This window comes from Podarcis melisellensis (genome assembly GCF_964234715.1).
Source record: "Podarcis melisellensis genome assembly, chromosome: 11".
Taxonomy (NCBI): Eukaryota; Metazoa; Chordata; class Lepidosauria; order Squamata; family Lacertidae; genus Podarcis; species Podarcis melisellensis.
Window position 1 is genome coordinate 40,975,085 of NC_138543.1, and position 27,869 is coordinate 41,002,953.

Genomic DNA, 27,869 nt, shown 5'->3' on the forward strand with positions numbered 1-27,869 from the left:
ACTTAACTTCAGCTTATAGCCACTCTGACCATTACTGAATTTCAAGCAAGTTTCTTTTTTGACATCCTCAATCATGGTCAGAGTGTTTGCTGCTGAAAGTGTCACCAATGCACTTTCAGGCTGTACTTACGTATTTTTCATTAGATACAATTACTGAAAATGTCAAAATCTTTGTCAAGCTCACCTATATGTTCTCACATCCAAGTGTGACAAAACCATACAAGTTTTTTGAAACTTTTGTCCTGGGCACCAGCTCAATCTGCTAAGGAACAGGGTGATGTGTATTTGCAATGTCATCAAAAGGAAACGCCTGCACAGTAGCAGCTGCAGTTGTGTACAGTACTAGATGAAAGTTTTAATTCCAATGTACTTTCAATGTAAGAGGGGGAAAAGAACACTGTGCAGCAGGGGAGAACAGAAAATACAGGGTGTATTGCCAACATTGAACCAATGTACAAAAGTCCACTTTGATCATGAATATTGTTTGCAGTCAATTTGTAACCCTCATACAAGCCATGATGGTACTATTTTTTTGAAAGGTTTGAGGGAATTAGGGAAAAGCAGGAAGTGTTAAGCTTTCTCTTTGCCTTAATACCTGCATGTCAAAAAGCACAGGGCGGTGTAATTATTATGTACTGCACAGAACATGATCCTAAGTTTTTATTTAGTGTTTTTACAATAATTTACAACAGTTCCTTGTGGCAAACTGGTGTTATTTCACACAACCATTGAACAGATCAGTAAAATAAGTAATTCAAAAACAAATTAAAACTCTTGTATGTTTATCCCAATCACCTTTCCTGAACAACAGGGAGCAGAACATTAACAATTTCTTGAACGTTTTAAAGTCACAATCCTAAGCACATTTACTTAGAAGCAAGTCGCACTGAAATCACAGGGATTTAATAAAATAAATGTGTTTAGAAACCAGCCAGCTTCACACATAACCATCTTGTTCGGAAGATTTAGCATGGTAAATTAAGAACGTTGTTCCATGACAGATGGTAGCCTCAATCCCATGACTCATCAGGTGCACTTATATTTGATGCTGTAAATCCTCCACCTCCTCCGCTGTAGTGATTCTCTTTGCCATGGTAAACCTACATTAAATCAAAGTTGAGCAGATTTTCAAAACTATATATTGCAATGAGAAGGTATGCAACATGATTACTTTTCTTCTTGAAGTACCTGCCAGATTCTGGCTGCCCAGAGATCAGAAAACTTATAGCCATCAGTAATGAACACCAAATATTCTGAAATAAATGAGCTCTATACATTTGTGGTCTGAAGGACCTGAAGGACCAGGTGGGCAGCCTGGGAGTCATTTTGGACTTGCATCCATGGAGGCGCAGGTTAATTCTGTGTCCAGGGTGGCTGTCTACCAGCTCCTTCTGGGATGCAGGCTGAGATCCTACCTGCCTGCAGACTGTCTTGCCAGAGTGGTGCATGCTCTAGTTCAGTGTTTCCCAACCTTGTGCCTCCAGCTGTTTTTGAACTACAATTCCCATCATCCCTGACCACTGGTCTTGCTAGCTAGGGATGATGGGAGTTGTAGGCCAAAAACATCTGGAGGCACAAGGTTGGGAAACACTGCAGTCTAGTTATCTCCCGCTTGGACTACTGCAATGCGCTCTACGTGGGGCTACCTTTGAAGGTGACCCGGAACCTGCAATTAATCCAGAATGCGGCAGTAGACTGGTGACTGGGAGTGGCCGCCAGGGCCATATAACACCGGTCCTGAGAGATCTGCATTGGCTCTCAGTACGTTTCCAAGCACAATTCAAAGTGCTGGTCTGACCTTTAAAGCCTTAAACGGCCTTGGCCCTGTATACCTGAAGGAGAGTCTTCATCCCCATCGTTCAGCCTGGACACTGAGATCCAACGCCGAGGGCCTTCTGGCGGTTCCCTCATTGAGAGAAGTGAGGTTACAGGGAACCAGACAGAGGGCCTTCTCGGTAGTGGCGCCCGCTCTGTGGAACACCCTCCCATCAGATGTCAAGGAAATAAGCGGCTATCCTATTTTTAAAAGACATCTCAAGGCCGCCCTGTTTAGGGAAGTTTATAATATTTAATGCTGTATTGGTTTTTAACACTTGATTGGGAGCCGCCCAGAGTGGCTGGGGAAACTCAGCCAGATGGGCGGGGTATAAATAATAATAAGTTATGATGATGATGATGATGATGTTCACAATTTATCTGTTTAATCTGTATTCAGAGATATGCTACATTATAAACTGGTCTTGTGCACAATAGCCCTAAGAAAATGACAAACTATACCACAACTCAACCAATACCAATGCCATTGATACTTTCATTTGGTAAGTTGTCAGATACAAATTTACTTACTATACTTGCAAATACTTGTTACCCTCTTGATTGATGTAACTGCAGCATATTTATGTCTATAGAGAACCTGAACCTATGGACTGTTGCCATTGCACAGAGTGCTCATATCATATCACCAAGAGAGTCCTGTAACAATATGAAGGCTCTCTATGCCCCACTCAAGATATTACATTACTGCTTAGAGACTGAAAACTGGCAACACAGGCTTTCTGCGCTAACTGCCACAGAGAAGTCTTAACGCAAAACTAGTTTTTAACACCACATTAAAGGGAGTTAATTCCTGTTCCCACTGCTAGTTTTAGCATCTCTACGCAAGCGAGCACCTTGTTTAAACTTACATTATTAAACCAGAGCCATGAGAAAATAGCATCTGTATACAGAAAACCCCTGAGCCCCTGCCCCACTCTGGCAAATGTGATGAGCTCCCACCCACCCCTGATCTAGAACCTGAAGTGGTAACAGTGGATTGCTTCTAACCTCACAGGAAACAGCAGAAAAGCACTGTCTGCTTGCTTTTGCTGCATATACATATTCCCTGGGAAAAGGTGTCTGCAGAGAAAGCAAACAGATGTCTTTTTCCCCTGCATCCCCGGGGTAGAAGAATCGCTTAAGGAAGGCTGATCCTTGGAAAATGGGTTATTTCCCCCCTCCCCCTGGAAGCACATGCTGAGCAGGGGTTAAACTTGGCTCAGGTTTGCTGAATGCAGCTCTCACAGGGGATTAAAAAAGCAAGTTTTTGAAAGGATGAGCTTTCCTGTTTTCCCTCTTTTCTAGGAAGCACCACTTACTTGTGCAGCAGCTGAAGCAACCTTTAACAGAGGGGCCCTTCAGAGAGCAGTTGGGCAAACTGTTCTCTGTTGCGCCTCCCACTCACCATCTAACCTCCCTGGGGCTACCTTTAACAGAGGTGCTGCTGCAGAGAGTGGCTGGGTAAACTGCTCTCTGAAGCACTCCTCCCCCCCTTTATTAAAGCTTCCTGGAGTGAGATGTTAAGATGGGGAGAGGGGGCTGAGGTGCTTCAGAGAGCAGCTTGTTTAAAAGTGTTCCTCAAGACTCTAAAAACTTTCAAGATTACCCATTATCCAAAATAAAGTTTTCAGTGGTTCTGCTTAAGATTTACCTTTCGAGAGTCAACGGATGCAAACATGTTTCCCCTTGGACTGCTAAAGCCAATTCCACCAGAAGTACAAGCAATCTCTTCTAGCCACACTGGTACTTCTTGCTGAGCCTTCAAAGAAACGTGATAGTGTGTCATTTGTTTTGTGACTTTCAGTTTAGTAGTAATAATAAAAGCAAATTTGCAGAACAAAAAAACTTACATCTGCAAGCACTTTGACTAGAGGCTGTGCAATAGGACTGTCTGAATTAGCATCAAAGAAAGAAGTTGCTTTGCCAATATTACCACAACGCCCAGTTCGTCCAATCCTATGAACATATTCATCAATTGTGGAAGGTAGATCAAAATTTATGACATGTTGAACATTTTCAATATCCAGACCTCTTGCTGCCACTGATGTAGCAACAAGAACAGGGCATTTTCCAGAACGAAAATAATAAAGAGCTTCTTCTCGCTCTCTCTGTTCCCGATCACTGTAAATAGAAAAATAATTACATCTCTTTCAAACGTGAGTGAAGTTCAGTGATTCTAATACACAAGCAAACAACACCAGCAATATTCTTATTCAAATGCATATTTGCCAAGTTAAACATGTAACTAAAAGCTATTATGTAATGATAAATGGCAGGAGAGGCCAACTTTGCAGATATTTAGGGTCATTCAAAGTTAGCAGCGTATACGGCATGGCAAAACACATTTCATTTGTTCTGAGCATAAGTTAACGTATATTCTATTACAATTTTATTATTACAAAACTTTACAGCTAATGGCTTTGGGGGGGCATTTCTTACTGTTTATCATAAAGTATAATTCTTGTCTCAAACAGTTGTGTGTTTCTACAGAGCTCAGAGAAATAAAGCAGTATATGAAAAGAGGAAAAATCTAAAGAGTGTCTATCAGCTCCTATCATGACTAGTTCAAAAGTCATTCCATGAAATATTTATTCCAACTTTTAGAATCCCCTATACGGTAAGTTCCAGCTTGTAAGAGGCTGGGAAACAAGTACATGAAACTTACTCTTCAGCTGTAGTTACCATAAACATATTGACAGTTATTAACAATGTACAATAGTTATTTAATTAAACAAACCATATCTCATCTTTCAAAAAACAATGTTTTATTGACTTTGTATCAAAATATCCAAATAAAATAAAAGTTAAAACCATTTAGAAGATTGTAATCACTTCAATTCACAGACCAGCCAAGATTTATACTCCAAACATCCCTATGCATTCTCTGATGCTTTGGAGGCCCTTTGGTACAAGAGCAATCCTCCAGACTCTTCACTAGCTTCAAACTGGGTGGGGAGCTGTGGCACTCCTCTCTGTCAAGCTGTCAACAACTGGAAATATTCAGGGCAGCAAGAACCTCACTACTTTTAGAATTTTGGAGAAGCTAAAAACATTATTCCGGGGGGGGGGGGGGAGAGAGAACACCTACCCTTTTCCAAGCTCAAAAGTGTATGAACCTCCACTAGGTTTGAAAGTGGTAAATGTGTATTAATATGCATGTAACCTGCTGGTGATTTTGCTTCATGTACCAAGCTGGGAGCAAAGAGTACATTGTAAAAAAGCAGCTGAAGTCCAGTATCATGCCACGCTTTTGAGTTTCTGCTCAGATACAGTACAAACCACTGTTGCTTGTCCACTTGTGGCAATGTTGCCTTACAAGAAAAACAGGCATGCACAACTGTTTAACAAGTCTTTTGCTACCAACCTTTATGCATGGGAAGTAGCCATACATCCAAAATAAAACAGGAAGTAAATTCAGGAAGAAAGAAATGAAACCAACTGAGAACGTAGGTTTGGATTAGTATAAAGACCATAGAGTTAAAAGTCCAGATCCGACTGCAATCTAAAATGTTGAAAGCAATAGGGAGAGAAACAGGAAAACAAACAGTTGTAAAGAAGATACCTTGTGTAAGTTGTTTGTGTCATGTGCTCTAGCCTACATACTGTTGAAAAGATTTCCTTTGCGTCTCTGGGCTGCTTTGGTACATAATACCCATAGAAGTTTGGCCAACACTCTTGGCAAACATTCAGGGTTTGTTCTTGGGTTTGCTTTTGCAACCTGTGTCTACTCTATATTCATTTTTTGTGGGTGAGGGGAAGCAAAACCTCCTCAGAGCAAGTCTTTCACATAGGAGAAAAGGAGAATAGTACCCACAGTGTGACATCCACTCCAACAATACTTGATTAAGCGAGGCATTCTATCCATGTCACATGTACCAATGACTTATGATATGGTGCTATATGGATGAGCCTTAACTAGCTTCCCTCCCCTTCCACAACCAGGAGGTGGCATACTGCTGAAATAAGTTTCACTTTAAAGAAACTCATTTCAGTATTATGTTCAAACCAGAGATGACAGTTCTGTAACTCATGGCATGAAGCTTGTTTTAAACAAGCACCTCTGATGGGAGCATAATTCTAAGCTAAATTACTTAAAAAGTAAAAATAATATCAGAAGCCCTTCTCCTTACTGTATGGGAGGAAGTGGAAGTGTGCACGTCAGACTTTTTTTGCTCAGGGTTTTGAGCACATAGCTGTCAACTTTCAGAATTGAAAATAAGGGATCAGCAGCCTTGAAAATAAGGGATCAGCAGCCTCACCTGTCCCAGGGACAGTCTACGGGATGTCTAACAATCCCGGATAGCAGCGGGAAACAGAGTTGGAATAAGGGAATTTCCCACAAAAAAAGGGAAGGTTGACAGCTATGGATGAGCACACTCCAATAAACCATGGTATGGTACAAGGTGCAAATGCAGTTTTCAAGTCATCTAGATACAAAGAAAATTCTGCATTGCATCCTACTATGGAATGGTGCACTTACCAAGTTATGCAAGCCCAGACGTTTGAAACAATGCCTGAATGTTTTTCTGTGTTTGAAAAAGACCACTTTAGAATTGACAAAGAAATGATATGTCAGGATACCTTTTTATTGTATGGAATAGCACACTAGTTGTACTGATAAATATATCCTCGTATGTTTACCCTGAAGCTGAGAAAGAACACTATTCCAAATAAGCTGAAGCCACCAGTCTCATACCTTACAAAGCTCCTCCTGAACATAAAAAAGCTACCTCAAGTGCAACAAAGACATGCTGCTACTTCATTAAGACAGCATACTTCTGAATCCAATACTTTTATATAGTGTGCTGAGGCTATACTGAACTGGCATCTCCTTACTAAAGAATGGTAGGATAGATTGAAAATAAGGGCAAAGTAATATACACTTCAGGCAATGAAAAGGGCAAATTGATGGTTAGGATAATTAAGAACAGACATACCATATAATGGGGCAAGTAAAGAACCATCTTGCCCCCATGGAAGGAAAGAACTTTTCTCTACCTCTCTTTTTTAAAAAAACCAATGCAGTTAGCGATTTGAATGTCACCAGCTTATAGGGTGCTTTAAAAGTAATTGAATCGTGATTTACTATGAATATATACTTACCCATGAATACTTGTTGTTGCTATGTTTTCTTGGCAAAGGAATGTTGCAATAAAGTCTGCTTTTTTCTTAGTTTCCACAAACACCATGGTTCGCTTATCACCTTTACAAAGGCAGACATAATGTTAAGATATATCTATTCAAATAAAATAGCAAATCAATAGTTTTCAAGTGCCAGTAGTAATTCTGATGCCCATATTAGTAAGATTGTTAAAAATCTAGTTTCTTTGCTTTTCAGTATTTTACGTTAAGCTACCAGACATTTACTCATCCCAGCTTTTCTCAAGTAACCCTCCTTAAAATATCATCTTTAGCTTCAGGACTGCTTTATTTTTAGCTTTCTGGAGAATGTTTAGTAATTTTAGGCATTTTATGAGTAACAGTTATTAATAGTACTTCACCATATAACTTTCTACCATTTAGCACAGAGTATGCTTGGAATGAAGCCAGTAGTTTCTAGTAATTCCCACCATACTATATTTAGGAAAGTCCAGCTGGATCTGGGTAAGGGTCCATCTAGTCCAGCATCTCACAGAGACCAACCAGATTACTCTGGGAAGCCAAGCAATCCATGAAGGCACATACACTCTCACTCTCTCCTGTTCTGGCTCCCCAGCAACTGGTACTGAGAAGCATGCTGCCTCTGAAATCTTCAGACAGTAACTACTGGTCATGGTAAGATGCAAAAGCAAGATTTGTAGCCTATACAAATAGGTTTTAAGGGACACACAGCAACAATCTTAAACGTTAACCAGTATAAAGTCAAATAAAAGCATAGAAAAAAATACAAAATTCCAAATTGCACTTCCAATTAATTCTGTAATAGCTAGACAAACAGAGAACGGATATTAGAATGACTGGCAGTATTTAAGGAAAGGACAATATTTTTGTCTGAGATCAAGGTGTTGCAAAACCCTAAAACCCAAGGCCAATTTGAAAATTAAAACACCTCTCTTGTTAACTTCCTAAATACAGCAATCTGGATTAAGCAACATTACACTTTTTTAAAAAACTACAATCCATAAATAAAGATATATAGCTCATGGTTCTGCTCTCATAGAGTTGTATCCAACATTAGACATACTCCAATTAATAGTTTTCCATACATAGCATTTCAGATTCCTAAGTATTTTAGGGAGAAGGGTACAACTTGCACAAATCTATTCCAAATAAAAATAAGTTATTCCAAATAAAAATAAGTTATTTTACTGATGAATAGGAAAATTTATACTTTTAGCCCTGATTTCACACTGGTCCAAAAAAGTTTGGTTTGACCAACAAGCAGGCTATCCTTATCTCTCTAATGATCTCATCTACACATTCCACATAGTACATTAAAAAAACCCCACTATATTGCCCAGTTCCACAACTTTCTGGTTTCAAGGGGCTTAAGAGCTGACAACTAAAGTGTAACAAAATTCTGTGTCGATTGGTTACATTTCATTATCTTTCTAAGAGAAGAGACCAGTTACATGGTAGTTACCTGTGCCATTGAGAATCTCAACAAGCTTCTCTCTCTTGTCATACTGATTCACTTTAAGTATTGTCTGCTGAACATCACTGCAGGCTCCACCTACTTGTCCAACAACAACAAATAAGTACTCTGCCTTCAAGAATTCTCCAGCTAGCCTTTAAAATGAACAAATAAATCAAGTTAACTTGGAAGTAACAGTTAAGTTGAGGAGAATCAGAGAAATAGCTTGGATAGTAAGGTGTATATGCAAGAAAGTGTATATGCAAGAAAGTGTATATTCAAGAAGTGTATATGCAAGAAAGCAAAAGTTAACTATCAGTCAGCTAGTTCTACAAAACACATTCATATGTTCATATTATATATAGTGCATACATTTTCCAATACTGTGTTCCAAAACATAACCAACCTGCACAATTGACAGTGACTCTTCATATGTGTAACAGTCAGATAAATAAATGCCTCTCATATTAAATGGGCAGGTGTGGACCTTTTGTAAAAACTCATGTTGAAATGTTCTCACTCTTATTAGTGATTTAAAATTTAGGATTCATGTTTTAAAAATGAACATACCCACTGGCAGAGGAAGAGGAGTGTGGGGGGAGCGCACCGCCCCCAGCAGCGCAATCCCAGTAGGGTGCCATTGCGGCTCCCCCCACCGCCATGTGCTCCACCCCCCAGTGCTAGAGCATGATGCTCCACCACTGAACATACCTCTGGATTTCTTCAGGGAAAGTGGCACTAAACATTAGTGTTTGCCGGTTTTCCTTTGATGGCATGCCTGGAGATGAAATTAATTTCTTCATATCTGGGCCAAATCCCATATCCAGCATACGATCTGCTTCATCTAACACCAAATATTGTAGCTTCCTCAGCCCAATCTAAAGAAATTTAAAGTTAACCCAAAAATGAAGAAAAACTGACTTCCAGTCCATATAACAAACTTAACATGGTACAGTATTTTTTAAAAAAACTGCAACACTTTTCATCCTACTCGCTTCGCTATAACGCTCAGCATAATTAAACTCCAGATGAAAGTATACATTAACTTCTACAACATGGTTGCCACCTAGCGGCAGCAGTAGATTCCAGGTGTCAGGCTGCTACATTTAGACAGGAACTGGTTCACTTCACACACAGTACAGCTACATCAGTGTTACCCACAGAAAACTCCACTAGTTACTCCACTAGAGTTCTAAGACAGCAGGTGCTTCTGCAAGAGCATATTGACTCAAGAGATTACAGCTAACACATGCACATTTCAGCAGTAACCTTGGTAAGCATTTTATTTTATCACAGGTAACTGAGTTGCAAACAGCATCTGTATACTGTACATTGCCAACATAGATAATACAGTAAGAGCACAGCACTTGTTCTTCTGCCAAGGTCAGTGCTAGGCCACCCTTAACAAAATATTTTATATTTGTTTTGTGTCCATATGTCTGAGCACTTGTAGTAAACCAGTGCCATAAAGGGCAATTAAAATGTATTTCCATATTACTTAGTTGATGGGTCCCCAGTTTTAAATTTTCCGTGTTTTGTTCTAAATATTACTATAAACCACTTGGTTTTTTTAATTATATAGTGGATTATCAGTTTTTGTTGTAATGAGAAAACACTTCAATTTACTGGGGGGGGGGGGGAATTAGCACACAGATCTCACCTTTTCTCTGCCTATGAAATCCAAAAGCCTTCCAGGGGTAGCACACAATATATTACAACCTTGCATTATCTGACGAAGTGAATGACCTGTTTGTGTTCCTCCGTAAGTCACAACTGGTCTTATACAAGTTCTAGGCACAAGAAAATATATTGCATTCCTCATTTAGTGATAATAGTGATAATAGTCAATACCCACTTACATATTGACATAACACCATGGCCTTAACAAAGCTGCATTATCTTTCTTTTTATTTTATATTAATTGTTATCTCCTGTACTACAAATTTAATTCAAATATAAAATCCACTGAACAACCACATGCCCTTTGTGCATTTTAACAGGGCTTGAATTGCACATGAGGGAAACTCACTGAAAATGCATGGAGACTGTACTGCAGGAGTGTTTGATGGATTGAACCCAAAGTTACATAATCACATTTTAAACACCCCCTGAATTTGCAAAAAGCATTTTGCTAATCTGATTTTGGAATCAAGCAGGCTATTTACTCTTTTAAAAACATAGCTATCAATATTTGAACACTATTCAATTTTAACAGAGACTGTCGAATCATTTCTGAAAAAACAAATAAATATAAGAAAATACAACACAATGGCTGTTCCGTCAAGACTGAACTCCAGAAGAGCATTAAGATATATTGCATGGTAAAGATAACAGTGTCACTCTAATAAGATGTTAACCATTTTAAGTACTGCTGATAGAACAGGGGTTCAACTATATAGGAATTGAATCTGGGATATCTAAAGATATCCAATATTAATTTATACTGGAGTCAGTGATACTTCTCTCCAACTCAATTTCCTGAAGGTATGAATTAAGAGTTCCTGAATGGCTATTACTTTTACACATCAGTATGATGTAGCTGCTGTGGGGTCACCTGTGGTTTGTTTGGGAGAAACAAACCACAAGGTCTGGTGTGCACATCAGTGCTAAGCCAATGCTCTGCTTCGTTTTTCTCTTATGAAATACCAGAGGAGGGTTCCACGAATGAGCAGTATGCATCAGCATATATCTGCAATAAAACAGACCATGACTTTCCTACAGATCATGCCTCAATGCTTTCAATACTACTTTATTTCTGATGGGAAGTTTCAGGTGTTTACATTGCCTTCCATAGACCAATGCAAACAGGCCTAGTAAGTGCATTCTTATAGGGTCAGATCCATCATTTAACATGCAGCTTGTGGAAGCTATTCACTATGATGTTTAATCTTCAAGAACATATTCATGCAAAGCCGGTAATAGGCCCAGGCTAAATGGGAAATGTAGGTCCCATTTAACCAAAGCCCCCCACCCCATTGCCTCTACCAGGGGTACTCGGGAGTAGGCCTCCTCAAACTCATGGGCCTATGCCAACCGGCCCACCTACCTCCCCCTCTAGTTTTTGCCCTCACATGTTTATCATCAAATTCCCCTTTTCAGTACAGTATACGTATTTATAAAGCAAGCATTTTGCTCATGTCAGAGTAATAGAAGTCAGAATACATTTGGCAATTTCCTTCACCAAACAGGTTCACATTTCACCACACCAACTTTGCAGGGGTTCCTTAATTACACAAACAGCACTTTTACAACCAAAATTCACTTACTAAACACACACTACTATCTTTGAGATTTAGCTTGTTCAAACACTTACCCATGTGCAAATTTTCTTGATTCCAGAAAGATCTGGTTTATCAGTTCTCTAGTTGGAGCTACAATTATACATTCTGGTTGTTGCTGTTGTTCAAATTGAGTGGCAGTAACTCCATCACGCATCATATGAGCCAAAATTGGTATAAGAAAAGCTGCCTAAAGGGCAAATATATTATAGTTGACAAGTTTCTCACCCCCCAAAAAAGGAAAACCCCAGGATGTGTTCTCTAATCTCAGTGTTAAGAAGCCCACAGAAAGGAAAATTAGCAGAACACGTTCAAAAATAACTAGGTGACTACGGTCCATCATCTTTCTTTTCCCTCCTTCCTATCAATAAATAAATACATTTCTGAGAGGCAAATTTAGGATAATTCTTGCTTGAATCTTTGTTTCAAGTCCCATAATGAGTAGATCAAAGCACAATACACTAATACGTCAAAAGATGAGGCTGTTTATTCAATTCAGATGGAACTAAAGTATAGACCTAAAGGCAGCAGCAGCAAAGGAGCTGTATTAAAATGTTCAACCAGTATACCAAATATATACAACAAATTAAGATATTCACAGAGCACCTGTACTGGGAAATATGAACCATTGCACCAGTGGACATGACAGGATTCCCCCTTATTTTCCTTCTCCTAACGCTCCAGAACAGATTTTGGGAGGGAAGCAGAGAGTGAGAGTACCGGTAAGTGCTATGTGCCCAAGCAAGGCACCACAACTGAATACTGTCCATTATGTATTCTTTAATGCTATCTGTAACATGCTTAAAGTAGGAAAAACCCAATTTAGCCTGATAAAGTGTTTATTAAGTGAAAGCAACTCTTTTCACAATGAATACAGTTTCTAGTATTTCTAGAAAGTGACACTTATTTTCTTATGTTTGTACGAAGCAAACTTTTTTTCTAATGGTTTTTTTTAATATAAATTAAGATGAGTTATAGGCACTTCAAAAATATGTTTTTCAAAGACAAAACCAAAATGGGATTTTGGTTGGGACCCAAACATAACATTCACAGAGAACTTATTTTTGTTGACCCACCATTTAAGACTCCCACATTCATTAATGGATCCCTACCAGTGATTCAGAAATCACCGCTTCAAGTCCATCTTGGGAATGGATTGAAGTGCCAAGACAGTCTCACCCACTGGGCAAAGTAAATAACCTGGAAATATTAAATGCTTAAAAACCAAGTGTCAGATTATTATTGCGGCCCCAAATCCTCCACCTCAAATAGCAGAATCCATCATTTTATACTTACTGTTTTTCCAGATCCTGTCTGGGCACATGCCATTAAATCACGCCCCGCCATTATAATAGGAATACTGTATTTCTGCACTGGAGTAAGTTTAAGATATCCAGTTCTAGCAATGTTCTTCATTAATGTTGGACATAGATTAGCTTCTTCAAAGGTCTAAGAACAGAATGGACATGTTAAAAGCAAAAAAATTGAGAAAGCTAAGCAAATCAATACTAGCATCAAAAAAGAACATAAAGTAGCATTTTGTTATCCCTAGCAACAAAGGAGTAGAAATTAAGTGAATCGTAGGTCCTTAAGTACTGTCCTTGAAGTACAGAAATATTTTTAAAATAAAAAGGCAATTCAAAAGGTTTGCACTGTCTCTGGAATAGCAAGGCAGATGCTAAAAAACATATTTTCTAGGAGAAAGAGTACCATAACCTAGGGGTTACCACTAGCTCTCCTTATGTGCTCTTATTTTAACACAACCTGCAACCTCAAAACTGAGCAGGTGGCCAGACTTAATGATACCTCTAAACCAAGGACTTTTGGGTGAATCCATTCTCTTTCTTAAAATAGCAAAGCATTTGTAAACTGTAACCATTCACTGCAGACTGCAAGACAGGAGGCCTCCTGCAGATAACATCTCTCCAGGAGGTCCATTCTGTATTATGTAGGAAACAGAACTTTAGCAGGGCAGCACAAACTCTTTGGAACTCTTCCTTGTTATACACACCAGCTGCAGTCTCAATGCCTACTGAAGACCTCCCTTTTTCAACAAGCCTTTTCAGTGAAAAAGTCTATCCCATTCTCTATCAGCTTTGAAATGGCTTACATATGCCTTATTGTTTATGTTTTTATTGTTCAGATGTTTTGAAGCATTTCATAGGATGTAATTCATAAATAAAACAAAATAAATTTAAAGTGTGTTATTGAGGGCTTCCCTAAGCATCTTTTGTATCTACAGAGTCCAGAGAGCAATATAAATGTAGGTTGAGCTAATCAGTTACAGGAACTAATTTTAACACTCTAGGTCTTACAGATTCTTTTTTGTATAACTATTTTTGAAGCTTATAGGATCAAGTGGGGCTGGGCAGAGTAGGACACAGATCCACTTTTTAAAAATAAAACAAAATCAATTATTTCACTATATTTCTCAAATCAGCAAAGGAGAAAACAGGTTGCTGGTACATGAAATTTCTCCTCAAATCTTCAGAGTCTGGCAAAAAGAGCACTGTACACACAAAGTGGTTTCTTTATATGGCATCGCTGGGCATTTAAAAATGACATGACAGAAAACTGTAAATACAGCACAGGACACACTAGTAGTTACCAATTCTTTCTTTTAACCTTGTAACTTAAAATCAACTGCGAGTACAGCTGATACCAATCAACAGCATTCAGTCTGAAAGGTACCTTACAATGGACTTTCTCCACATTAATATGAGGTGAAAGGATTACTGTTCTAAAGGAGTTCAAGAAGAAAATCTTGACCTGCTAACTTTTTTAAGATCAGGAAAAGCAAAGCAGCAAGTGAGTCTATGACCATAGTCCAATATTTTAAGTATATGGGTATCAAACAACCCAAAACTTTGGTGACTTTGCACAACTGTTCAGTCTCTTGAGACTAACAAAGTTACTTGTTAGAAATATTTAAAGCAGCAGCACTAACCAGTATTGCTGGTGGGGGGTCATGTCCTGAAACTTCCACAAGAATGTTATCATATTTGTCAAAGTTTATCCCTGTCTGGTAATGTGCAAAGATGGCTTCTTCTTCTTCTGGTGGTGGTGGTGGTACGTATGTCACCTTTGGACCTGCAAACACAAGAGTACAAGTTAGATTTAATCCTTAAGAAGCAAGTGTGCTAGCTATACAAAATTTCTCCATTTCGATATGTTTAGGGCATCATTCACCAATGTCTGCTTGCTTGGTTAACCGGAAATCTGCTTGCAGAATGCAACTTCCAGTTTCATTTCTCCCCCTTCAACCCCCACACTCTGCTCTAGAGTGTCTCCCAAACTCTGGAACAGATTTTGGGGGCACATTATGAGCTGCAGGGAGATAGGAGATGAAGGATAAGCCCCACTGTGCCAGTACATGTCTGCAAGCATTAGGTTGGATGCCACCATCTGAGCACAGAATTTCTAGTAACATACATTTTGGGTACAACATAACCATATCTTCATTTTCACAACCACCACAAGCATTTTGTGACAATGCTTTTCAGATTGTTTTACTTTCATCACTAAAAAACTTTAGTGACAAAATCAAGATTGTGTTTTTTTCTAAAATAAAATAGCTAGTGGATTCCTTGAATCCTATGAGCTTCTGGAAAGAAACAATATGGATAATAACATGTACTAGTACACTCTAGTCTTCTTCCTTTTATAATACATACATCTCCAATTATATGCACTATTTTAAATGTATGCATGACAAGGAAACAGTATTGAATACTGGCTGTAATAGTAAAACTAATCAGGAAAGAGTGGGAATAATTGGTGATTTGAGAATGGACACAACTAAGTAATTAAATATATTATCATTTTTGAAAGTACTATTATATTTAAAAACTTATTCTGTGAAAAAGCAATAGCCACCTGAAAGTGTGACATCTGGATGTAATCGTAGCCATTTAATTTTTATTCCCAAAAGGTAGGTAGAAAGGCTCTAGATATTTCAGTCATAATGTGCCATTAGATATTTTAAAAGTTAAAAGCGGGAGCTGTCTTTACGTTCATGAACATCAGTAATCAATCAATTTTCTTAATATCTCTTGCCACTTAATTTGCTCTAATTTAACGTACCAGCACCATCACCTGCTTCTGAATCACCATCCGATTTCCACATACCTTAAGCGAAATGAATGTTTGAAAGAAAACACTATCAGTAATAATAATAATAATAATAATTTTTTATTTATACCCCGCCCTTCCTGGTTCAGAAAACCGAGCTCAGGGCAGTTAACAAAAAATTTAAAACACTTAATTGATGCAACAAAAAACAGCATAAAATACAGTATAAAACGTGAATAACAATAAATTCAGGATTCAAAAATCAATTTAGGGGGGAAATCCATCCAATAAACATTAGATGATCACCAGGGCTAGCTGGCTAAATTAGTCCTACTTGGGCCAGTGAGGAGACCAGGGGAGAATTAGCTGTGGGATCCCAGAGCGGGTAATCTTTATAAAAAGGGGAGGGGGAGGGGAGGAAGGGGAATATGCGGAATAGCTCTGTCTTATAGGCCCTGCGGAAGGAAGTTAAATCCTGCAGGGCACTGGTCTCATGGGACACAGCATTTCACCAGGTCGGAGCCATCACTGAGAAGGCCCTGGCCCTGGTGGAGGATAATCTGATTTCTTTAGGGTCTGGGACCTCTAAACTATGATTATTCATGGACCTTAAGGTCCTCTGCGGGGCATACCAGAAGAGGCGGTCCCGTAAATACAAGGGCCCTAAGCCACAAAGGGCTTTAAAGGTCAAAACCAGCACCTTAAACCTGACCCGGTACACCACTGGGAGACAGTGCAACTGGTAAAGCACTGGGTAAAATTGCTCCCATGGCAGGGACCCCGTGTGGAGACTCACTGCAGCATTCTGCACCTGCTGGAGTTTCTGGGACAGTTTCAAGGGTAGCCCCAAGTAGAGTGAATTACAGTAGTCAAGCCTGGAGGTGGCCGTCGCATGGATCACTGTGAGCAGATCGGGGCGGGAGAGGTAAGGGACCAACTGCTTAATGCGGCGAAGGTGGAGGAAGGAAACAGCCAGATATTTTTTTAAGTTGCTTATATCTAAATAATTATTTATTATTGCAACATGCATACTATTTTCATTCAGAGAATACAGAACACTTTACACAACAATTAAAAAGTGCAACACAAACAATATTCCAGAAAGCCATTACCACTAAATTCAAAACTGAAGAACTAGCATTAGCAGCTAGGAAAATACCACAGCGAAGAGTCTTTAATCATTAGTGAAAGCATGTAACTGTTTATTGCCACCTCTCCACAGGGAATAGGTAGTTGCTGCCACAGGGAATTCCTGCTGATATAAAGCAGGTCATAGCACAGCCAACAGGCCATCTCCATAGACCTTAGTGACCAGATGGGAAAAAGTAATTTGAGTAACCTAGTCCTGAGCTGAACCTGTTAAAAGGAAATCCCACACAATACATTACACTAGTTGAATCATCCAGTTACCAATCCATGGATCACGCTAGTTCTGTTCAGTAACTGGGCACAGTGATCAAAACCAGTAGGTGCTCCTATTTACTGAGGTCACCTGGGCCACTAGTGGACCATCCCTAGAATGCAGGCCCCTCCCCTCTTTCCCACCCAAAACAAACAAGTTCCCCACTTCCTCACAGGGTCTCCATCTTATCAGGATTCCCTTTGACTTTATTGGCCCTCATCCAGGTACCAGCTCATGTACCAGCATGGCTTCTCTAAACTCAGATGTGATAGAGAACTAGAGCTGTGTGTCATTAGCCTAAAATAGATGTTAAATAGCATTGGAGACAATGTAGTATCTTGTTACCCCCACCCCCATATTACTTTCTGGAACCCAACATGCAGGAAGGAGATGAACCACTAATACAGTACTGTGACTCCAACATCCCATTATCACAGTCAGTCATGGACGATACCATGGCTGAAGGTCTCAAAAGCTGTGGAGAAAATCAAAAGTAGATGATCCAGTAGCTAAGGAATCAGGAACCTATTAGGAGAGCCAGAAGAGGGAATGGCCTGCACACATGTATACCCTCTACACTTACAGTGACCTCCTTCAAGCACCATATATTTCTTTGCCCATGGTGACTGTAACAGAGACAACTCTCTCCCTGCTCTCCTTGCCCAGGTATATCCCAATCCAGACTCCCAGTCTGTGAACACCCAACCACACACACCAACAATGCTACACTTTACACACCCATATACCCAAAACTCAATCGCACCAGACACATACCTCTTCCAAAACCTCCAATTACTTCTTCATTGCTTCCTCTGTAGCCACCTGTTTAAAATGTTGAAAGGAATTGTTAAAGATAAAAGCAGTTTTAACAATACAATTAGAAAGGATTGGGCAATTATATTGCAGATCCTTATGCTAGGAATTCAAAGTGAACAGATATGGGACTTGGCTGGATCGAGACAGATTATCAGGCACCAAGGTTAGTAATAAACAAAATAGTTATGCTTAGAGACAAAAAAAGTCAAAATAGAAATGTTTTATGTGAACAATGGATTCTTACCTCTGCCTCCTCTGCCTCTGTTTTCAGAGTCACCTGAAAAACAAATAATTGGAAGAATGTGGTTACAAATGAAGCGCAATATAAAACCAATCACCAGTCAATTTATTGGTTTCTAGATTGTGCATGTCTATAATCTACCATTTTAGTCACATCAACTGCCAACAATTCCATGCAATTTTCAAATCAATACCACCACAGAGACAAAGGGAATAAAGCCAACTATATATATCAAATTTCACTTTTAATTCTTACCAGTTGAAGCACCAAACCCTCCTCTTTTGGAACCAAATCCACCAAAAGTCTGTCTTCTATCTTGTTTCTCTGTTTCATCATCTGTTATAATTGAACCCAAACATAAGGATTTCTTCTGTTTTACAAGTTTAAAAGGTTTTCATGCAATGGTAGAATATAAACATTTTAAATGTTAAAAGCAACTTTTCTAAAATAGCACTCTCCAGCCCACATGAACTACTAGTATTGAAAAAACAACTACTGTATTAGCATTAAAAAATACATCTTACCTAGTAAAAGAATTATAATACAGACTGATTAAATGAATAAAAACTGAAATCATACCTAATTCACTCAAATCCTGAAAAAGTGTATTTTTGAATGTGTTGAGTTCATAGTTCACCTTACATTAATTACCAGGGATAGATCAATTTGAAATAAACTTGTACTGTGATTCTTTTCTTTTATTCTTATAAAATGCATGGGTTTAAGTTATTAAGAAACACTGCCACATTTTCTTCATACCACTCATTTGTAGGTGAGTTCTCTCCTAGATGTGCACTGACATATTTTCCCCTATATCTTATGCTCATTTCACCATGTAATCCTTATCTTCTTCTGGTCCAACATTACAATTTAAAGTTTATATACATCTGGGAGAAAAACAAATATTGGTCTTAATCTGTTGGTAACTAATGACTCTTCAAGACAGTGAGTCCGTGTAAAGGTTTTTTTCCTCCCCAAATAAGAGTATTTGTGTAAGGTATATATAAAAAAAGTCTTAACACAAAACCCATCTGACATATTTTCATTTCTAGACTCTCCAGGCTAGACTGAATAATTACATTTTACTTGGTTACTAACACAATAAAAAACTATAGAGCTTACTTCCAAATCGCCCAAATCCTCCTCTGCCAGATCCTCTTCCACCCCTATTGCCACCAGCAAGCATTCCTTGAGAACAAAAATACAACAGTATTTGATCAATAGTTTTCTGATCTTAAAAGAACCTATGTTCCAAAACCAGCAAGGAAGAAAAAGCAAGCATGGGAATTCTAAGCTTTGTTGTTTTTAGGACTTTACCTCCTCTCCTAGGAACTTCTCTGTTTGACTGGCTTTCTTGATCATCATCAACTGCTTCTATGACAAAAATAAAATAAGCAATAAAAAATTATCAGTTCTGCAGGTACTTAAAAGTTATCTTAAGGATGAAAGCAAAGCTCACATTTATCTTTCAATTTATTAAAAAACAGGTATTTATTATTATTAAATTCATACACCGCCCTTCATCAGACAATCACAACTTATTTCTCTATTCCAAACATGTGCAAATATTATTGTACTATTGCTGGGGTTATATATTTCCTCACAAAAGTGACAGCACGCTGAGGTCCTAAGCTGTATAATGCTATATGGTCAAAACTAGCACTTTGAACTGAGCCTGGAAACTGATAGGCAAGCAGGCATGTCAGAATTGCTATTTTATGTTCAGACCGTCCGGCCACAATCAACAATCTGGCCAAATTCTGCATTTTCCAAACCATCTTCAAGGGCAGCCGCATGTATAATACTGTACATTGAGGCTGCATTTTGATATTTTAATGTTTCAATATTTTAGTGTTGTACTTTAATCTTGTTTTTTTAAAGTTGTATTCGTTCAACTTGTTTTTATTATTGCTTCTTAGCCGCCCTGAGCCCAGCCTTGGCTTGGGAGGGCGGGGTAATAATAATAATAATAATAATAATAATAATAATAATAATAATAACAATAAATAATTACATTCCAGTAATCCAACCTAGGTTTCCAGAGCTTAGCCATCTAGAAAAGTATCACGGTCAATTTTATCAAAAGTTACTGAAAACTCAAGCAGAAATAACAGGGGCACACTTCTCCTGTCCCTCTCCCAACAGACGTAATAATACCAGGCAACCAAGGCAGTTTCCATGGTAAAACAGGGGCTATACAGTACATTATAACTATCTTGCTTTGTATTTAGTCTAGAAAATATATTTTAATGAGATTTTAAAGTATATCAACAGATAGAAGACTCTGGGGAGGTTTGCAACTGTACCTCTCTCAAAGCTTGAAAACTTCCTTTCTTCAAATCTATTTCCAGATGTAGCTGTAGAAAGCAAGAGAAAGCCTAGTGTTCTACAAGTCCATTCACTCACATTTCAAAGCACACATGAACATTTTAAGTAGCCCTGAGGAACATTAGCATTTATTCCCAGAATTTCTATCCCTCACTAGTGCCTGTCCTTCCCTCTCTTGGCCCATTGTCTCCACTGGCTGCCTATAATTCATACATATTTAATATGGCAGAGAAACAGGTAAAGTCACATGACTATATTGCATGCCAAAAGTAAACTGCTTATTTTCTACTTTTTGATACATTTTTAGCACAATCCAATGCACATCAACTTAGAAGTATGCCCTACTGGATTCAGTGAGGCAACTCCCCCGGTAAATGTCCATAGGGCTATAACCTCAAATTGATATTTCACTCCCTCTCCCCTGCAAAAAAACCCTACAATACAAAGCAATGGTTCCCAAAATGTGGTCCATAGACCACTAGAGGTCTGTGATCTGCAGCATGTCTGCAATAAATCATCCTGGTGATCTGCAGCATGTCTGCAATAAATATTTATGTTGATTTTAACTGTATCTTTGTTTTTATTTTTACAATAAATAAAAGCAGCAATAAAAATTAAATTAAATGCAATTAATTTGACACAATGTATTACAATTGCTAAGGGACGCAGGTGGCGCTGTGGGTTAAAGCCTCAGCGCCTAGGGCTTGCCGATCGAAAGGTCGGCGATTCGAATCCCCGCGGCGGGGTGCGCTCCCGCTGCTCGGTCCCAGCGCCTGCCAACCTAGCAGTTCGAAAGCACCTCCGGGTGCAAGTAGATAAATAGGGACCGCTTACCAGCGGGAAGGTAAACGGCGTTTCCGTGTGCAGCTCTGGCTCGCCAGAGCAGCGATGTCATGCTGGCCACGTGACCCGGAAGTGTCTTCGGACAGCGCTGGCCCCTGGCCTCTTGAGTGAGATGGGCGCACAACCCCAGAGTCTGGCAAGACTGGCCCGTACGGGCAGGGGTACCCCTTTACCTTATTACAATTGCTACAACTGGCAGAAAAATCATTAAGTGGTTCAACAAGACCCTCAGCAATTTTCCAGCAGTCCATAGAGGGAAAGGTTTGGAACCACAGGTAAAAGATACAGAGACACACGTTTCAGTTGAACCAGAATGAATACTCAAAGCATCCTCATATTAAACATTACACTGATTTCAATTATCATGATTTACATTTACCATTAAGAATATCTTTTTATCAAATTACACTATCAGCTCTCTCATGAAATGCCTTAATTTTTATCAAATAACTTTATGCACACTAGAGCTTTTTCAAAGTTACTGTAGCCGTTAGAACTATTTGACCAAGTTAGTTCAACATTTAAAAGCGTGGTTAGGATTAAGATAAAACTGCAGATGCCAGCAACAACCAGCACCTGCATGTGATAAACACAAGTTTGACCAACAATCTACCTCGGTTTCCAAAAGTCCTTCCACTTCCAAATCCACCTGTTGGTTTGTCTTCTCCATTTGGTTTTCCACCAACACCTGACAAATGTTACAAGATTTGTTTACCACAGATGATTACTTTCTCTACTTTGTTTAGATATACAGTGGTACCTTGATTTAGGAACAGCCCTGTTTACCAACTATTCGGTTTACGAACTCTAAAAAACCGGAAGTAGTGTCCCGGTTTGCGAACTTTACCTCGGTCTAAGAACGGAAGCCGAATGGTGGAAGGGCACTGGTGGCAGGAGGCCTTATTAGGGAAAGCACACCTAGGTTTAAGAACGGTTTCGGTTTAAGAACGGACTTCTGGATTGGATTAAGTTCGTAGACCAAAGTACCACTGTACTGAAGACTGTTCAGTATGAACTAGTTTGCATAAGATGGTAAACCAATGTGCAGGCACTCAGAGGCCCCTGCAGTCACTTTGCTCTTCAGTTGTCCTTTTCACTGTCAAGCTGTGTTGAACTGAACTAAGGTTTACAGCTTGTGGTTAGCAAGAAGAGAACTATGAACTCTAGCTTTAAGCTCAACACAGTGCAGCAGTAAGGACTAGTGAAGAGCAACGCTGCTACAATCTCCTATGAGAGTCCAGACATTGGTGTGGCCTCAACAAGAAATAGTTTGGCCTACTGTGTGTTGCAAGCCTGCTCTATGGCTCAGTTCAGACATTGATGCAAAACAATTACCGTACTCACATCACTGCAATGCTTCCTTATTACAACATATCGCTAAACTTCGATCTAGTACTAATAGCAGAGATTAGCACCCAACTTGTGTGCCGGTCTACCCTTGCACTGCCCAAATACTTCAATCCTTTGCTTAGTGGGAAACTTGCTTGTACTTCTGACAATTATTTAATGTTATTTCTGAATGTAGCCAATGGCTGCATTTAGTTGGGTCTTATCTTGATTTAATACAGCCATTTTTCTCCTCCCTTTACATAACCCAGAAATATTTTTTTACAGCTAACACTGCAATCCTAATGTTTGCCTACTCAGAATGCCTACTGAATGCAATGGGGCTTACCCACAGGTATATGGAGCTAGGATTGCAGCCCAGGTTTCCCTTCAAACTATGATGAATGGCTTCCAAACAAGCCAAACTATGAAGCCAGAGCATAAAACTGGCTTTATATTCTTGCTTGTTTGAAGTAAGGAATAGTGAGCTTCCAAATTAACTAATGCCTTCTTGGCTCATACGTGAAGTTTTTCAAAGGTATATGTGTGCACACCTGGCTCACAACACAATGAAAGAACTCACTAAGTGATGTTAGCCGCCCTGAGCCAGGTCTTGGCTGGGGAGGGTGGGGTATAAATAAAAATTTACTTACTTACTAAGTATCTCCTATGCCCTTTCCCATACAAAGCCGTCTATGTAAATTCTCTGACCCACATACCAAAGGGATCTCATCTCCCCATCTGGCCAGCAGTCATTCTCTCAACAGCCAAAATTAGGCTTCATAAAACTCACCTAATACAGCTGATCAGAGGCTTTTTTCTAAACTAAACACTGGGCAGCCATTTCAGGGGAAGGGTCATAGTTGAGATGGTGATGGATGAAAAGGTTTCACCCTGTACTGTGACTTCTGTCTCCCCAAAATAGGCACCCCTGTTAAGCTTGTATTGGCTTCAATAAGAACACCTTTTCCTAGCCTAATTGTAGCAGAAAAGGGCGATCAATGTGCAATACTGAATGTGTGCATGCATGCATGCTATGTGTGTTTGCATGTGTAGCACAATGTAGGGTGGCCCCACCCATGTTAATTTAGACCATGCCACCACTGGCATATGGCCCCCAGAAAGCTGGCCATTGTGGAATTTCAGGCTGAAAAAGGCTCCCCACCCCTCCAACAGGCAAAAAGAATTTTTAATTTTAAAGTGTTCAGGGAAGTATCATAGCATCACTCATGGCCACAATTGTTTTCCAAAACCACCATACATGCAGTGAAGACACATACCAACATTAAGTTACATTACTGTGCCCAATGAAAAGCAAAAGGTGCGCATGCACAACATTAAGAGACATATTTAGAGAGCCCGATATGATTTATATTTCCTAGAACACAAATGGGAATATACAGATATATTTACCTCCAAACGTACGACCCCAAGGAGCTGCATTTTCAGTGGAACCACGTCCTAAAAAGAAGTTATTATGTTGGACATTTTGAAGATGTTCAGAAGTATGGTTAAATATTATCTGCTGAAAACTCAAATACTTATGAAAAGGTAAGCATAAAACTATTAACAAGTTGGCAGTGTTTCAATGCACAAACTTTCAAATGACAAAACTTAATAAATTATACTGATGATAGAACCTTCTGGCTTCACATACTAAGTTATCTTAAAGCATAAATACCCAACAAAACATCTATTTATCTTTAACCACTTTGCCAATATTCTTGGGGGTTTAATTTAGCTATTACCTGTATTCTTCTAAGTATCTAAGTATTCTTCTGAGTATTTAAATATTAAATATTCATGCAATTAAACATCTTGGGAACTAAATTCACATTGGTTGCAATAAACACAAGTAATTATCCATAAACTGCCATAATGGGGGAAGGAGGGAATCCAAGAATTACTCAGCATTCTCGACAAAAGGTAGAAATATCTGACTCTCCATTCAAGGAAAAAATCCTAGATAAATGGACTTTTTAGGACCAACAAAAAAATCAAAGCAATGTGCAAACTACTTCACAAAGCCCGTTTGTTCTCCAGGTGCAGTCTAACTTCGTATGCAGCACACTTCTACACATGTTTCCTTAGAAGTATTCAATGAAGCTTCGGACTGTAGCTCAAGTCCACAAACTATCTCTACATTGTTTAAAAGTGCCAATTCATGTAAAAGGTAAAGGTAAAGGTACCCCTGCCCGTCAGGTCCAGTTGTGACTGACTCTAGGGTTGCGCGCTCATCTCGCTCAAGAGGCCGTGAGCCGGCGCTGTCCGAAGACACTTCCGGGTCACGTGGCCAGCGTGACAAAGCTGCATCTGGCGAGCCAGCACCAGCGCAGCACATGGAAACGCTGTTTACCTTCCCGCTAGAAAGCGGTCCCTATTTATCTACTTGCACTGCAAGGTGCTTTCACGGGGATTCGAACCGCTGACCTTCCGATCGGCAAGTCCTAGGCACTGTGGTTTAACCCACAGCGCCACCCGCGGTCCCTGCCAATTCATGTAACATTGTGCAAATAGGGGCTAGTACTAAATAAATAACAACAACTCACTTCTTACAGAACACAAGAGGGACAAAACTGAGTTTTAAGTCAGATTTTTTAAAGAAGCAAACATAATTCCGTCAAAACTTAAGTTTCATCAATCTAGATCAGGCATAGGCAAACTCCGGCCCTCCAGATGTTTTGGAACTACAATTCCCATTATCCCTAGCTTACAGGACCAGTAGTCTGGGATGATGGGGATTGTAGTCCCAAACATCTGGAGGGCCAGTGTTTGCCTATGCCTGGTCTAGATGGTAGCACTGATTGTAGATAGCTGGCTACAATGTTCCGGATTAATCAGACAGTAGTTCTTAATTACTATTTTTCTCCTTAATAGAAGCAGTCAAAGTAATACAGGTAGCAGACTTGGTACTGTAAAAGAGGAATTAATTTACCCTTTCTCACAGCAGGAAAATTGCCTCCAATATATTTCCTGCTGCAAATAAGTTTCCTGTCTTAAAAAGTAAAAAAAATTCTTCACCATTACTGTTTTATTCAATTGCAAATTTATGCAGACCAATTCAAAAGGATCAACAACTTATATTTAGCCCAATTCACTCTACAGCCCAGCTGTAGGGCTTTCAAACCCCTCAGGTGAACTTAATTTCAACAATACCATAATTAAACTCATAGCTGATCTCATACAAGACTTCATAGTCAACCCACTTTAGCAGGCTTCAACTGTTAGGAACACTTGACTACAAAGTTTTTGGTACCAGCTTTTTCTAGACAGAATATTCCTTTTTAAAGTCTTTATCACATACCTGGCGGGGTTGCATTCTGATTGAAATTGCATGAGGTTTCATTTGCTCCTGTAGACAAGCTGCCCTACAATAAAATAAAAATAATTTTATTATTTGTACCTCGCCCATTTGACTGGGTTGTGTGAAGAGTGAAGACCATGCTGCAACTACTATACCAACCATTCCCCACCCCCACCCCAAGTATAGTCTACTAGAGCCTTGCTTTTAACCACTCAACTGATCACCAGAGGATTTCAGAGTCACATTTTTAAAAAATTTGGTAGAAGGATGGAGTGTCCAAGCCTTACTCAAGCAATCCATAATGTGTCTATGTTTGGCATGGAGAAAGACACTTTTCCTACTCCCTGCTTAATATAGCAGCGAAGGAAAACTTCTGTAGAAAGATGCCTCCAGCTGTCTATTGTGTTTTTATATTTTTAGATTTCTTTACTCAATTGATATCCCACTCTTCCTCCTAATGGAGTCCGAAGTGGTAAGACTCCTCATAAGCATCCAGCAGGCAAACCTCCTGCATGTATAGCAGAAAAACAAGGCATGCTAGTAAAGATGGGGCAAAGCCATCTGTGCATTTGACACCAACCTAAGCATCTATGCTAGAAGCATGCAAGGCACAGCAGCCCCCTGCACATCCAGCCCAAGTACAAGCAGAATGACTTGCAGCAGAGACACAAATCACATCATTTCTCCACTGCACTTCTCCACTGCACATGTAGAAAAATGAGGCCTCTTCCTGCATGCTCAGCATATAAACATAGAAGAGCTGCTCACATGGATAGTATAGTACTGGATCAAATATGAAAAAATATCCCCTTCTATTCCATGAACGTTCAAGCCACCATCCACATAACAGATGCTTGGGGCAGGGGGAGAGAGAAGAGGAAGAAAATAAACCAAGGTGACAGCGAAGTTCAGTGACAAAATAGCTCAATCCTCTGCATGCTTGCTTCTAACAAGGTCAAAATCAAATAGAAGTGTCGCATTCTTAAGTTAACTCTGTATAGAAGTGCATCCTATAGCTGCATCCAAAGAGCAGCTTCCGAAAGTGATTATTGCTCAAAAAAGCAAAGCGAAAGTACCTAAGAATTAGGCTTTGTCTACATATGTGTAGCATGAAGTAGGACTGAAGTACAAAAGGAGAATAGCCTGCGCCACTTCAAAAAAAAAAAAAAAAAAACCTTTCCAGCTAATAAGATGATGGCTAGGCCAGAATATCTCTCCTTAATGTACACTAGTTTACTTCCAGGGGAAATCAGTTCATATTACAGTCAAGCAGTATCTAAATGTTATCAAAACAAAACCAATAAATAAAAACACAGCACTCTCAAGTGGGTCTTAAAAAGTCCTGGAGCTCAATCAAGAGTTGCCACACGTCCAGAATTTCCCAGAAATAGCCAGCAATCGGCTGTTGGAAGCAGTGTCCGGGCGCAATACACTGAAACTTCTGGGGAAATCTGCATGTATGATAACCAATGTCGACAGTGTCATTTTTGGCAATTTTTCTTTAAAATTTAAAATATCTCAAAAACTTCAAAAAATGAAATAAAAAGCTCAAAAACTTTCCCGTCTGGATTTTCACTTTTTGAAATATGGCAACCCAATGGAATCTCCCCTCCCATTTTCCCACCAACCCACTCACACCCAGAGAGACACATTTACAGAACTACAAAGCAATGAGGAATGAGGAGGAACCTCTTCACTCATCCTGATTTGTGGATTCCCTGGGCAACCCACCAGCTTTTCGAAGCTGGGCTGAAAGTGGGGCAAAGCACTCCTGCCACCTCCGCCCGTGGTACTGCTCCTGTTGTCATCTGTGATCTCCTCGTCCCAGTCTTCCTCCTCCATAGTGGTACCCTCAGATATAACCTACTCCG

General features: G+C 39.4%; 1 protein-coding gene across 3 annotated transcripts; it reads right to left on the reverse strand.

Moving 5' to 3' along the window:
- Window positions 1-645: 645 nt before the first annotated feature.
- DDX4 (DEAD-box helicase 4) lies at window positions 646-27,869 on the reverse strand (the record flags this gene model as incomplete). 3 transcript variants are annotated; one of them, XM_081929706.1, is made up of 21 exons in its annotated part: window positions 646-1,100; window positions 3,467-3,574; window positions 3,666-3,936; window positions 6,919-7,018; window positions 8,399-8,544; window positions 9,101-9,267; window positions 10,050-10,179; window positions 11,703-11,857; window positions 12,964-13,116; window positions 14,615-14,757; window positions 15,751-15,795; window positions 17,915-17,962; window positions 18,201-18,233; window positions 18,453-18,533; window positions 19,320-19,385; window positions 19,515-19,571; window positions 20,504-20,554; window positions 21,982-22,056; window positions 24,108-24,155; window positions 25,999-26,062; window positions 27,730-27,869. In XM_081929706.1, the coding sequence occupies 21 exons, from the start codon at window positions 27,838-27,840 to the stop codon at window positions 1,011-1,013; spliced, it is 2,142 nt and encodes a 713-aa protein (XP_081785832.1). In that variant the 3' UTR covers window positions 646-1,010. The 3 variants fall into 3 exon arrangements, with proteins under 3 accessions (XP_081785832.1, XP_081785831.1, XP_081785830.1); XM_081929705.1 differs by having other exon boundaries at window positions 19,515-19,568; window positions 27,688-27,840; XM_081929704.1 differs by having other exon boundaries at window positions 27,688-27,840.